The sequence below is a fragment of the Colobus angolensis genome, unplaced genomic scaffold (assembly GCF_000951035.1).
Source record: "Colobus angolensis palliatus isolate OR3802 unplaced genomic scaffold, Cang.pa_1.0 Scaffold6, whole genome shotgun sequence".
In the NCBI taxonomy this organism is placed as follows: domain Eukaryota; kingdom Metazoa; phylum Chordata; class Mammalia; order Primates; family Cercopithecidae; genus Colobus; species Colobus angolensis.
Genome location: NW_012119598.1, coordinates 615,208 through 629,524, shown reverse-complemented (window position 1 = coordinate 629,524; position 14,317 = coordinate 615,208). Strand labels below are relative to the sequence as shown.

Genomic DNA, 14,317 nt, shown 5'->3' with positions numbered 1-14,317 from the left:
CGGGAGGCTGCCGCGGGAAGTGTCGGGGATCAGGTGTGCGGGGCCAGCGGGCGGGCAGCGTCTGGCGGGCTCGGGAGCCCCCAACGAGCATTCCTTTGTTGCCACATGTTTGTCAGGAAAATTCATTTGCTGGTCTAGGGGTGGCTTCAGTCACGTGTGGGGTGAGAGGCTGTGCCTTGCTTCTCCTTTTTCCTTTTTTCATTTTTTTTATTAGCTTTCTCGAAGTTGCTCAAGTGATTTTTTTTTTTTTTTAAAGCGATGAGGTTGTGCGCCCAGTAAACCTGAGAGCAGCCTCCTGAACCACCCAGGACTGCACACGTCAGGGAGTGTGGGGCCATGCATTTAAAGAAACGGAATTGAAAACGCACTCGGGCAGTTGGAAGTTAACGGGCAAGGCTGATGGACAACCCAGGCCAGGGTCTTTTCATAACATTCCGCTGCCCAGACATCTTGTCCTCAGATTGTTCCTGGTCGTGAGAACCGGGAGCTTTCTCGGAAGGGTTCTTGCCTAACCTTTCTTTCATTCAACTCTTGGGAAAGAGGTAATGGGGGCAGCGAGCATATGGCCAGATGAAGGCTTTTCAAAACCGCTTGGATGCTTAAAGGTCATGCAATATCTTTCCTAAGAGGGAGATGCTTCCAGCGTGGCCTGAAGATTATTCTGGGGAAGAGAGTTTCAGCCCTCACCAGGTAGCGACGGAGTTTGGAGATTTTAAGACGGATGCTGCTGCTCCAGGTTTTGATGGGTTAATTCCCAAAACCTTTAAGTGTCCTATATTCCAGAATGTAAGATGGTTGTGTTATTTACCACAGTAAATTAGGATGAATGTACGAGTCATTAAACGTTATTCGTATCACATATTCCTATGCAATTTTAAGTTATTTGCCCATGTTTAGCATACTGTCTTAGATTTTAGAATGGGAAGAAACTTCAGAGCTAGCTAACTGCCTCCTGTTGTTTACCTGTAGAGAAACAAGTCTAGAGTACAGAGCCTGGTCCAAGTTCACAACTGGCTGGGAGCAAAGCGGAGGTTCTCATGTTCAGCCTGTCTACTGCTCTTTTCAGGGCTTTTCTTTTTTTTTTTGAGATGGAGTCTCGCTCTGTCTACAACCTCTACCTCCCAGATTCAAGCGATTCTTCTGCCTCGGCCTCCTGAGTAGCTGGGACTACAGGTGCCTGCCACCCGCCCTGCTAATTTTTGTATTTTTAGTGGAGACGAAGTTTCGCCATGTAGTTGGGATTACAGGCGCCCGACACCAACCCAGGCTAATTTTTGTATTTTTAGTAGTGAGGGGGTTGGTCTCTCACCATGTTGGCCAGGCTGGTCTCAAACTCCTGACCTCACGTGATTAGCCCGCCTGGGCCTCCCAAAGTGCTGGAATTACAGGCTTGAGCCACCACACCCGGCCTCTTTTCAGGACTTCTTTCCAGTGGTCCAGAACCTCCTGCTGGTCTGTGTGTCTTATTTTGTCAGTGTGTTATTCTACCTAATTCACAAAGGTGGCCCACCTTTCTGTTTCTTTTTAGTATTCTGTTTCTTAATTGTGCAGTTTTCTTATGAGTGAAGATACTTGGTAGGTGTACATGATTTCACTGAAATCTAAGGGATTTTCATCTTCCTTTGACCCTGTAACAACAACAATAAGGGCTGAGCCAAGCAGGGCGCAGTGGCTCATACTTGTCATCCCAGCACTTTGGGAGGCCAAAGCGGGTGGATCACTTGAGGTCAGGAATTCGAGACCAGCCTGGCCAACATAGTGAGAGACCAACCCCCTCTCTACTGAAAATACAAAAATTTAGCTGACTTGTTGGGCGCCTGTAATCCCAGCTACTCAGGAGGCTGAGGCAGGAGAATCGCTTGAATCCGGGAGGCAGAGGTTGCAGTGAGCAGAGATCGGGCCACTGCACTCCAGCCTGGGTGACAGAACGAGACTCTGTCTCAAAAAAAAAAAAAAAAAAAAAAGGCTGAGCCATATGTCATTGTTTATCTTGGAGTCTGACAGACCAATGAGGAGTTTGATGTCTTTGGCCGGTCGGTTCCTGCTTGGTTGACATCAGCTCTTACAGAGGTGGAAGTACTCTCAGCCTGCATGGGATATCAAAATGTTGCTTTGGGAAATCTTCTAGACAGAAAGTATTTTTCGTGGGATAGGGTGAGCTTTCTGAAAAGCTTTTAGATAATGCCATATTTAATTACTCCCCTCTTTCCTGTTAACTGTGTTCGTTTTTTTAGCTCATTACACAACACTGCACTGAACAAAACAAGAAGCCTCATTGATTCCTTGAAGTGATTTTTGGGCATTGGGCAAAACAATTTATTCAGGCACCTAGTACTATCCAAATTGCTGATAAGCTGAAGGACTTTGTTGGGTAAAGTTGCACAACTGAAAAACAGATGAAATGTACAGATTTTCTTGGGTTTGGGATTTTTTATCTTTGGTTCAGGGGTCAAAGCAGAGTTTCAATAGCAAATTATTGTAATATTTGAATAATGAAGTATTTCTGTGATTTTTTTTTTTTAACTTTACCGCTGTGGAGAGACTGTTCACTTTCATTAAAAATTACAGGGCAAATACCCAAACTCCTTCCAAGTCAAAAGGATGTTGTCCAGTTTGTTTTGTTGTTAAGAAAACTATCAAATTCCTTAAGAACATTTGAATAAGATTTAATTGGTCGAATAAGGAAAATCAAAGTAGTAGTAAAAGTCGTAGTGTAATTCTTGTTATTGAGAAATATAGCCTTTTTTTCTTTTCGATTTTTTTTGTTTGTTTGTTTTTTGGAGACAGGGTCTTGCTCTGTCACCCAAACTAGAGTGCAGTGATGCAGTCATAGCTCATGGCAGCTTCGACCTCCTGGGCTCAAGTGATCCTCCTGCCTCAGCCTCTTAAGTAGCTAGGACTGCAGGTGCACACCCCCACACCCAGCTAATTATTTTATTTCTTGTAGAGTTGGAGTTTCACCTCATTGCCCAGGCTGGTCACTGGCTAACTTATTTTTTGTAGAAATGGAGTTTCTCTTTGTTGCCCAAGCTGGTCACAAACTGTTTTTTTTTTTTTTTTTTAAATAGAAACGTCTTCAAGCACGATGTCCTTGCTTTCCTGTTATGAAGAGTGCTGTTAAGGCCTTCATGGATTGTCACTGCCTCATAATGTTTTGAATACCTATGTAACTTGTGTGTAAATACATACTTCTGCAAAAAGACCAACTTTTTTTTTTTTTTTAATTTAAGAAGAATGCCAGTGACTCTTGTTGGCCTGGTCTGGATTCCTTTCAATAATGAGTGAAAAGCTTTGAGGAAAGAATGTAAATATAATGAAATTTGAAAAGAGTTACATTGTGGGCCTTTAAAAGTTAGGGGGGAAAAAATGAGGAGAAATACTCTTCATTCTCTCCTCCTCTTGTCCCAAAGCTCCTCTCCTCTTCTTCTTGCAAGAGGATTGAACTAATGATTATAAAACTGTAAAGATTATGCAACATACAGCAATGAGTATAATCACAATTATTGGACTACCCTTCACGATCTATTATATTAGAGAATGGAGAAGCATTCACAGAAGTTTCTCTGAATCTCTTAGTCATTCCCAATAAACCCAAACCAGAAAATACCTCGTCATTGCATATTATGTACAGATTGGCATAAGGAACAGCTCTTAATTTGTAAAGTCTTTTAAATAATAGAGAAAGCTTTCCAGGTTTTAGTTTTCAAGCTTGATTATTAGGAAGAGAATTCACTCTGTGGTTGTTTTCTACTTTGTGTTGCTTGGACAGCACAAACGTCTTATCTAGCCTTGTTTCCTTTGCAAGTAAAAAGGGACTTTGTGAGGACTGGTAGAGTTAGAACACTAAGAAATTCTGAGGCTGTAAATCAGGAACAAATCAGGTGATGGGAAACGGATGTGTTTTTCATCTATTGAGGAAGACATATTTGTTTTTTTGTATGTTACTCAAAAGATTAATATGTAGCCTCTTAATTAATGCCTATGTACATAACTCTCTGCACCCACTATGTATTTCCATAGATAATATTTTTGAAAGAGAATTACTGAGTTAAAGGAAATCTACCCTTTTAAGGCTGTTAATACATATTGTCACATTATTCTCCAGAATGTTCACTGAAGCCCTGATTGTAATAACAAAGTATTAGAAACAACCATCTGAGTAGTGGTTAACCATTGCCATTTAGATAATGGTTAAAGTATGGTATATCTTTATAAAAGATGAGATGCAATGCAGTTGTTCGAAAGAATGAATGTCAGTATATATTGATAGGGAAGACGTCTGAAAAACGACTTACAGAATATGTCAGTGTGTGTGTATGGTACAGTTCCATTTCTTTATAAAAACAAAAGCAAAAACAGACCTATATTTCATTGGAAAAAACTGCAAGTCTCCATGTGAAACTGTGAAAAGTGGCTCCTTTGGGAGAAGGAATGGGAGGTTGGGAGAGATGTTAATTTTTAATTTTATGTACTGATGTTTACGTTTTCTAGGAACACATTTTTCCAGTAAGGAATGGTTTTTCTATGATACAGAATATAGTTATAGTAGCTAAAACTTTCTTAAGGCCCTTTCTCATTGTTCTGGGTGCTTTATTCATTTAATCCTCCTAACAAAGTCTTCGAGGTAGATACAATTATTATCTCTGTTTTATAGATGAGAAAACTGAGGCACAAAGAGGTTAAGTACCCTGTGCGAGGGTAACAGCTGTAACTGAGAGTGGGAGCCTGGCTTCAGTCTCAGCCCCTGACCAAACTATACCAGTGTATGCCAAGTACAAATTGTCTGCCTTAAGTAGAAGTGCTTTCAGTTATGCTACAGGGTGTGGAGGCCACAGCACAGATCACTTTTTCTAAGCTGTTCTAGGTATGTCTCTTTCAGGTTCCTAAAGTATATATTAGATTATGATTACTTATGTGTTTTTAATGAAGAAAATAGGATCCAGACATTGATTTGAAAGTCCTTCAAAAAAGTAAAAACCAGGCTGGGAGCAGTGGCTCATACCTGTAAGCCCAGCACTTTGGGAGGCTGAGGTGGGAGGATTGCTGAAACCCAGGAGTTTGAGACCAACCTGGGCAATGTAGGGAGACCCCATCTCTACTAAATAAATACATAAATACATAAATAAATAAATAAGTTGGGCATGGTGGTATGTGCCCTATAGTCCCAACTTCTTGGGAGACTGAGGTGGGAGGATGGCTTGAGCCCAGGAATCAAGGCTGCAGTGAGCTGTGATTTTTGCCACTGTGCTCCAACCTGGGTGACAGTGCAAGACTCTCTCAAAAGAAAGACAAAAGTAAGGAACGGAAAGCCTGATACTGTTTGTTACACCCTTTTTTCTCTTTGATCAGCTACTTCAAGTGAACATTAATTGTATTTTAGGGAAGACTGGCTTCCACAGAGACCCATCTGGAACTCCTGGTTCCTTAGCTGTGCTTCTGTCAGAGCAGCTCTGGGTTTTGGTTTGTTACTACTATTGTACGCATTAGGTTTCTATACAAGAAGAACTGGTTCCATTGGTTTAAAAATAAGTTTGAAAATCCTAGAAACAGAGTCAGAAAAAAACTGGTTTTATATACATATTATCTCCCCCACCCCCTTTCTCTCCAGTTGAAATATTTTACAGAGCTCTAAATTTAGGGATGCTTTTGGCATATTTCTTATACACTCCAGAGGCACTCTAGATAAATCATCTTCAATGTTAGATCTCTCTTAGCTTTGCTAGTCGTATTTGTTAATCCATTTTGAGTTATCTTTAGTCTGCGTCCATTTTATGTGTGTATAGAATGAGGCCTGGAGATGTACAGCTCTGTCATTTGGCAGCAGAGTCCTAAGGAATTGGTGGTAATTATGGGATGGTAGTAGCCACTGGGGCTGCTTCAAACGGAAAGAAAAGTGTTCTAAGGACTTATAAATGTAAATTCTAGTGTATAACTGAGCATCTTCCGTTTACCAGCACTCGATACTACTAAGTCCTCACAGCACCCCGGTGTTATTATTATCTCTGTTTACAAATGAGGAAGCTGAAGCTCAGGTCACAAAGGTAGACAGGAAGTGATGGGGTCAGATTCCCAGCTACGTCTGCCTTGGAGTTTTCTTTCTTGTGAGGGCGATGTTGAATTCACTCTGGAACTGGTGTAGCCATCGCCACATTTAGAGTGCATTTTAGAGTCTGAGCCAGTTTTGATGATTTTACTTCAACTTACTGACGGAACTCCTTGTTCATCCCTGGAACTCTATAACACTTCTGTTGGGAGTTTAGAGGGATGACCACACCAAGCCACTTGGTTACATTTTCTAAAACAAAATTTATTGTAAGAAATAGAAATTATGAACAAAATATACTACTATCTCTTTTTACTGTGAAGTTAGTTTATTGGCTACTGTTAACTATTTATTTATTTATTTACTTACTATTCTTTTGTAGAGACAGGGTCTTGCCATGTTGCTCAGGCTAGTGTCAAACTCCTGGACTCAAGCAATCCAGGTGCCTCAGCCTTCCAAAGTGCTGGGATTACATGTGTGAGCCACTGTACCTGGCCTCAACTCTTACTAAAATTAAAGCACCTTAATATGTTTAGCAAACTCATTGGACCAATAAATATTTTCAAGACCTATGTAGAATTACCAGTGGCACATCCCCTTTTTCTGTGGCTCCACCCCTTCAACTTTGTGTCCAAGAAAACTTTTCGTGTTTGCCTATAGCTGATGGGCGGTTGTTTCTGCCCCCACGTCAACAGGGTTTAATGAAAACCCTAGAAAGTGGAAACTCGTGGGAGAGAAGAGAAAAAATACAAGTTCACAAGGTATGTTTAGTGTATGAAAAAGGAGAAAGACTAGAAAGCATGAGATATAAAGGAAATGAAGAAACTAATCAGTGAGAGCTAACGCTTTTTTCTGAATTTTTAGCAATTATCACCTGATTTAGTTAACCAGCCGCATTAATTTTATGCTCCTGATTTGTGTACAAATTGAAATTTTTGCTATTGGATTTAGGTTCCCTCTGTAGGAATTTCTCAGTTGTTTGCACTAAGTAGGATATAGTTGCTAACTTACTTAGATCTTTTATGAAATTTGTAAGTGATGTATTTATTTCATTTCTGGAGCAGATACAGCTGAGTAGCTTAGGTAGACTATGAAGAAAGTGTGTGTGTATATATACACCAACTAAAATATTAAAGGTAAGTAGCCTAAAAGTAGCAATTTTTTTTTTTGAAAAGCAACCTCAGAGTTTTCAGTAAAGTGTTATCATAAACTAAGCTTTACCCAGAGAGAATATTGACTGGAAAACACATTTTCTGAGATGTTTCAGAGTTCGCGCTGCTTCTCAGTTGATGGCATGAGCTATTTCAGGAACAGAACTATATAGATCTTTAGACTTTTATTCTTACTTATTTTCTTCAGAATACTTTTGCCTTTGGTTTGAGAAGAGTCGGAATTCTTATCTGGATTCACCACGTTCACATCTGTGTGCACATGACAGATTTCAGTTCTGCTGTGGTTAACTTATCTGACTTGTCCAACAGGTTCCTGGGTGGAGCTCCCCATGAGCAGCAGCAATGGCAATGATAATGGCAATGGGAAAAATGGGGGGCTGGAACACGTACCATCCTCATCCTCCATCCACAATGGAGACATGGAGAAGATTCTACTGGATGCACAACATGAATCAGGACAGAGTAGTTCAAGAGGCAGTTCTCACTGTGACAGGTAAGTGAGACCCATGTTTTGGTGGAATTCAAGAAACGAATGGGTTATAGGGCTCATTCTCTCTAGGAAAAATTTATTTGCCTAAATCGTCACTTAGCAAAATATGCCTTCTGATACATTGCAGTGTAATATATATTGCACAGATATATGTTGTGTTTATGTGAGACAGCTAATTGACAGATGCTTCAGTGCCCACCGGTTTTCCCCAGATTGTCATTTTGCTTACCCAGATTATATTGGTTTTTTTTGTTTGTTTGTTTGTTTGTTTTTTGAGGCGGAGTCTCGCTCTGTCGACCGGACTGGAGTGCAGTGGCCTGATCTCAGCTCACTGCAAGCTCCGCCTCCCGGGTTTACGCCATTCTCCTGCCTCAGCCTCCCGAGTAGCTGGGACTACAGGCGCCCGCCACCTCGCCCGGCTAGTTTTTGTATTTTTAGTAGAGACGGGGTTTCACCGTGTTAGCCAGGATGGTCTCAATCTCCTGACCTCGTGATCCGCCCGTCTCGGCCTCCCAAAGTGCTGGGATTACAGGCTTGAGCCACCGCGCCCGGCGATTATATTGTTTTTAGCAGTTTATCGGTTTAAAAATTCAGTGGCGTAAATGCTAATTTATAGAATTAATATAGTTTTCCCCCATTTTCCTTTGTATCCCTGTTTTACAGATCACAGACTGCCTTGAATTAGTTACCTCTGTATATGTCTGTCTTCCCTTCTAGATCTTGACGTTTCAAAGGGCAGGAGCCATGTTTCATTTTTATTAGCTTCACAGTAATGGTGCTGGCACATAATAGACAGTAAATGTTTGACTCATAGGACCTGCAGGTCGTTGCACGTTATGGCAATATTTGCACAGTTGGAAGCACCAACCAAGGTCTGTGAAGATAGTTTTGAAGGCTATTCTGCTTTCTCAGAGGATGTTTTGTTTCAGACCTCATTTTTCTGTGTTTGACCTGAAGAAACTCATTCCATGGATTAAGGACTGCTTATGGTGAAAGAGTAAGATTACAATGAGATATGTGTGTGGAATGAAACCAGGTCATTATTTTTTAGTATAAACTTTTCTGGTTTTTTTCCAAAAGGGCTAGATATTAAATGACGTTTAAAAAATTCTTGTTTCAGTGACAGCTACACTGTTAGCATTATGGGTCACTGGATGACCTTCTGGGTAGTTGTTAACTGATGTTAACCATTTAGAAAATACAAATGCACAGGAAGCAGATTAAGGAAATGTAAACAGTGACTATCTTTAGGAATGCAGTATGGATATTTATCTTCTTAACATTTTTGTATTTTCTAAAAATTGTGTATATTGCACATATTATTACTTATCAGAAGAAGTGAAAAAAAGGAGAAATGAGTTAAATCACGTCCAGCTTCCTGAGTGGCTTATGATCCACTCATGTTGCCAAGGCAGCGGGGGACTGGCTTGTTGGCTCTGTGGCACACTGTGCACCCCCGCCACCCCCGTGTCATCCCCTACTTGTCCCTGTGTTTCTTAGAGCCTGGGATGGCTCTTGTCATAAGCGGAACCAGAACAGATGGCTCTCTTCTGAACAGCTTGCCCTTGATTCTAGTAGCTACAGCATTAGTCTGTCTTTCCGAATGAAGATTTGTATTTATATTATGGAACTCGCTGATGGGTTTCTCAAGTTTTCTGCTTGTTATGGCCTGTCAACAAGGCTTTCACTCTAAGTTCGTGTCTGGGCCTTGATCATTGCTACCATGGTGTCCATGAGCCAGTTGTTCACATGGTGCTGTCAATGAGCAAAGAAAAGTCACCTGCTTACCTGTCTGTTCATCTATGGTGCAGTTTTATATGTGACTGAATATGCCTTCACCCTCCCATGATCATGTTTCAGTTTAGGTTGCTAAAGCATGTGAGAAGGAGGCATGGCAAGTGCTTTTGAACACTTTCCTACCCCTCATCTTATGTATCTCCAGGCCCTAGATTAGTGGTCATCTTTCAGAGAATGCCTAGAACTTGAGTGTGCAACAGTACTCTTCTGGGATATCTGACTAACACGCTTTACCATTGAGGAGTGTCTTCAAAACTCACGTCATGTGAATTGCCATGCGTCTCTGTATTTGAAAAGTCACTGGGAAGTGTTTTTTGTAGGGGGAAAAGTTTTGGGGTTGTTGGGTATCAGTCCTAGAGCTGATTTATGTATATTTTCAACTTAAAAATGATTGCATAGAAATATTTGTGTTGCTGCAAGGATTGTTAGCTGGGAACCCCAGTGTGTTCTGCTTTGCCTTCCATTCTGTCACAGGGGTTTTCACCTTGACGGCACACTAGATTCACCCAGGAGTTTTTAAAAATGCCGGCACACGGACTGCATCTCAAGAACTTCTCATTTTGGTTGACAGGGGCAGGGTAGAGACATCACAATATTTTAAAAGTTCCCCAGCCAATTCTAATATGTGCCATGGGTGAAGCTCTAATGCATTCCAAATTGTTAGGAGGAAATAAACAGTTTAGAGAAGAGGTTGGTACCAGTGTGAAGAAGCATATGGAAGCAGAGCGATGCTTCCATAGGATTCTTGACTTTGTCACCCTGACTGCCTTGACCTGGTCAAGGCTGTGTAAGGCTGACCCTTAACCGGATGTGTAGCTGTGAACCCAACAGTGTTATGAGCACCAAGATAGTAAACTGAGGCCACCAGGAGTGCCCAGTTCTGGTTGACTCCTGTGCTAGTTCAAGATAAAAATTTCCTAAATATATATGTCGTTTGTTTGATGCAGAACCAGCTTTTCTCTTTTCCTGTCCCCATTTAAGAATCTCCTATGTCAGTTATACCAGTCTAAAAGACTCCTAGGCCTCATCTGTCAGATAAATTTCTGACGATCTTATTTCTGAGTCAGTCTCACCAACATTTCTGTACATTAATTAACATTGTATACATACTCTTGATAACTTTTATAGTTAATATCTATTCCTTTCAGCAAGTTAAGCCTCAAATATTTTTTATTTCTATTTTAGATTTTGGGGGAGGGTTTGTGTATGTAGTGAAGGATCCCCAGTGACTTTCAGTTTTTACACAAGGAATCATTGATAAAGCTGAGAAATTAGCTTAGCATATTCTGTTCATCTCTTGCGTCAAGTGCAGTTTGTGACCGTGTTGTTTTTGTCTAAAAACTTATTTGTAAATTTTTACAGTTCTAAGAATGCATTTTATGCAATTATAAAGGTTTTATATTAATATATAAGCTTATATAATTCACTCTGAAATATCTCAAAGCAAATATTTCTGAAATAAGGAAAATAGTGGTTCTCAAAGTTTTCGGTCATTATATACCTTTACATTCCTTTTTTTTTTTTTTTTTTGAGACAGAGTCTTGCTCTGTCGCCCAGGCTGGAGTGCAGTGGCGCGATCTCGGCTCACTGCAAGCTCCGCCTCCGGGGTTCACGCCATTCTCCTGCCTCAGCCTCCCGAGTAGCTGCGACTACAGGCGCCCGCCACCTCGCCCGGCTAGTTTTTTGTATTTTTTAGTAGAGACGGGGTTTCACCGTGTTAGCCAGGATGGTCTCGATCTCCTGACCTGGTGATCCGCCCGTCTCGGCCTCCCAAAGTACTGGGATTACAGGCTTGAGCCACGGCGCCCAGCATACCTTTACATTCCTAAAAATCATTAGGGACCCCAAAGGACTTGTTTGTGGGTTCATATATTTTGATATTTACTATATTAGAAATTAAAGCTGAGAAAATACATATTCAAAAATAATACATTTTAACATAAGTAACTTTTTTTTTAGTGAAAGTACCTATTTTCTATAAACCCTCCAAGTTAATAAGAATAGTGGCATTGTTTTACACGTTTACAGATCGCTAACACCCAGCTTAATACAAAACAGCTAGTTCTCATCCACGCTTGCATTCTGTTTTACTATCACACATCATGTAGCCTTCAGAAAACTCCATTGTACACATGGGAGAGTGAGAATGAAAAAGGCAAATAAATCCTACTAGTATTAAGAAAGGAACTTTAACCTCAAAGACCGTCTGAAAGCATCTTTGAGAACTACCTTATGCACTTTGAGAACTACTGGTGAATTATTTAGTGATGAGGGAACTTTGAGAAAAAGAACTCTGAACTAAAGTTCCTGAATTTGAAGATTTTTTACCTTTAATGGACAAAAGAGTAAATATAAGAAAATGTGACAGTTTGTGTCTGTAGGTAGTATTTCCTTTGCAAATGTATCATTTTGAAGGAATTTATTACTACTGAAAAAGTACAGAACATTTTGGGAGTAAGAATGCTCAATTTCATTTAGCCATTTAATATCACATACATTTTTCTTGTATGGGGTTATGATACATTTTCTAATTTGCTTTTTCAAAGCCATACTGCTGTAACTTTTAATTTTGTAATTTCTAGTAGAGACTAAGTCATTTGACAAAGTGAGAATTAAAACTGATAGCTCAATTCCTTCTCTTCTAGCCCTTCGCCACAAGAAGATGGGCAGATCATGTTTGATGTGGAAATGCACACCAGCAGGGACCATAGCTCTCAGGTGTGTGGGGGGGATTCTGATTTCCAGTAAACAAGAAAGATGGAAATTCTGTAAGTACATTTTGCTAAAATAAAGAACATGAAGACTTTTAGGAATAGTTTGAAGCTATTACTGAATTTCTGATTTTGGAATTTATTTAGGATGGTATAGTTCATGTTGCACTCCTTTACAGTTAAGGATTTGGGGCCTTGTCTCTCTAAAAGAATTGGAAAATTCTTGCCCATAATGAATCATGCCAATACTCCAGGCTAGTTTCTTGAGCTTATAAGTAGAAAAAACTGAGATAGATGCTTTAAGACCACAGAATAGATGAAGATGAAGAACTAGACATGAAGACTCTTTTTTTATGCATCTGAAATCAAAGCAGTGACTTTTGAGATAAATTTCAAGAGGTAGACATAAAATTTATCTAAATTATGCAAGATTCCTTGAAGATAAATATTGTTTACTAAGAGTTCACAATGTTGGAAACAGGGATATAGTATTAAAATCTTACAAATGTTTGTGTTATAAAACTTAAAATATGGTAAGTATATAATTTTTGCTAATGATTTAGAATACTCATGGCCAGCCTTTAACTTTATTGATATGTAAGATCACCTGAAAGTGTCGTTTAGAGTACAAATTCTTGAGGATGGGAACCTTTTTCTTTTTCTCCTGTATTTAGGGTGCTTGAAAGATATTGAATGAACCTTTGAATGAGTTGCAACTAAAACCTTGTTTTGTAGGGTTTTCAGTATGCTGTGTCCTGAGCACTAGAAATATTTTGTGTGTCCACCCAGTATTCTTTCTGTTGCCGAAGGCCACAGAGCTCCTCCATACTTTACTATGCTCTATTTTTGCTTTCCTCTGAAATGTCGAAAATCTATGGATTCAGCATGAATTTATTTTATGATGATGAGCTTTTTACTGTAGAGAAGCTCACAATAGCAGGCTGTCATGTAGTAAGATGATCTGACTGGAGCATTTGAGTTGCAGGCTTATGTATGTCAGTTTGGCCACATGCAGTAAGTGATAGCTGATGTAGAAGAAAGCATACAAAGTCTCTATAGCAGAAAGCGTACCAAGGAATCCAAGAGAGAAATCAAATTCTTTGCTGTGGTCTTTCCTGAGGAGGATTTCTTCAATCCATATCATCTTTTATACAGAAAGCTTAAAGTTTAGATTAGCATTTCCCAAAATGTGTTTTCAAGAATGTTTGTTCAAAGGGAATTTCTGTAAGATAGTCCTGAAGTCAAGTAAATGGAAAGTAATGCAGCCGTAGGCTCCCCCACACTCTCACCCTAGTAGTCGCATGAGTAGTTCTGACCAGTTTCTGCAGTAAAGAAATGATTATAGTTTAAGCTGGACATGGTGGCACTTGCCTGAGTCTCAGCTACTTGGGAGGTGGAGGCGGGAGGATCCCTTGAGCCCCAGGAGTTTTGAGTCCAGCCTGGTCAACATAGCAAGACTCTGTCTCTTAAACTTTTAATTAAACCAAATGTTTCCCAAGCTTATTTGACCTTAGACTTTCTTCCTCTTCTCTGCATACATTTTTCCCTTAAGAACTTAATAACTCTGTGGAGCACTTTGGTAAGTGCTTTCCTGGCTCACAGAGTTGCATATGTGCAATTAGGCTTAACTGAATATTGAATTTACACGGAATTCTAGAGCCGAATGCATCTGTCCTGGAATTCCAAAGGAATTTTTGAAATTCAGGAAAGAAAATGTCAGGTTTTTGGCCTTTGGTAGGTTTGCCAGTGTTGATCCCTTCGCAGGACCAAATCCCTAAGAGAGCATAGGCTGTCATCAAGAGGAGGTACTTTATGTTGACAATCAGATCGGTCAGTTTCAACCAAGGGAAGAGTTTAGAAAGACAGTAACTCCTATGAGAGAGATTTTAACAGTTGAGTAAGACTTAATAAGGGAGCTGTCAGTAGTTATAGTTTAAACTTTCAAAAACCTTTTACATTGCCTTTTTTTTAATGGAAGAAACAATAATTTAAAAATGAATTTATTTAGGATTTGGGAGCATTGATTTTCTTCCTGAATAAGAAGAAAGTTGAGGGTTAGGAAACTTAAAAAAACAGGTTAAGGACTGTTTTTTTTTTTTTTTTT

At 39.8% G+C, this 14,317-nt stretch overlaps 1 protein-coding gene across 4 annotated transcripts in view; it reads left to right on the top strand.

Moving 5' to 3' along the window:
* Positions 1 to 14,317, top strand: part of BNIP3L (BCL2/adenovirus E1B 19kDa interacting protein 3-like) — a 25,007-nt gene that overhangs the window by 1,013 nt on the left and 9,677 nt on the right. For 3 of the 4 annotated variants that reach the window (XM_011962586.1, XM_011962589.1, XM_011962588.1), the window contains exons 2-3: positions 7,525 to 7,708; positions 12,148 to 12,220. In XM_011962586.1, the coding sequence (XP_011817976.1) occupies positions 7,525 to 7,708; positions 12,148 to 12,220 (257 nt within the window). Of the gene's footprint in view, positions 1 to 6,648; positions 6,805 to 7,524; positions 7,709 to 12,147; positions 12,221 to 14,317 lie in introns of those variants that run through there. The other variant, XM_011962587.1, reaches the window with a different exon arrangement.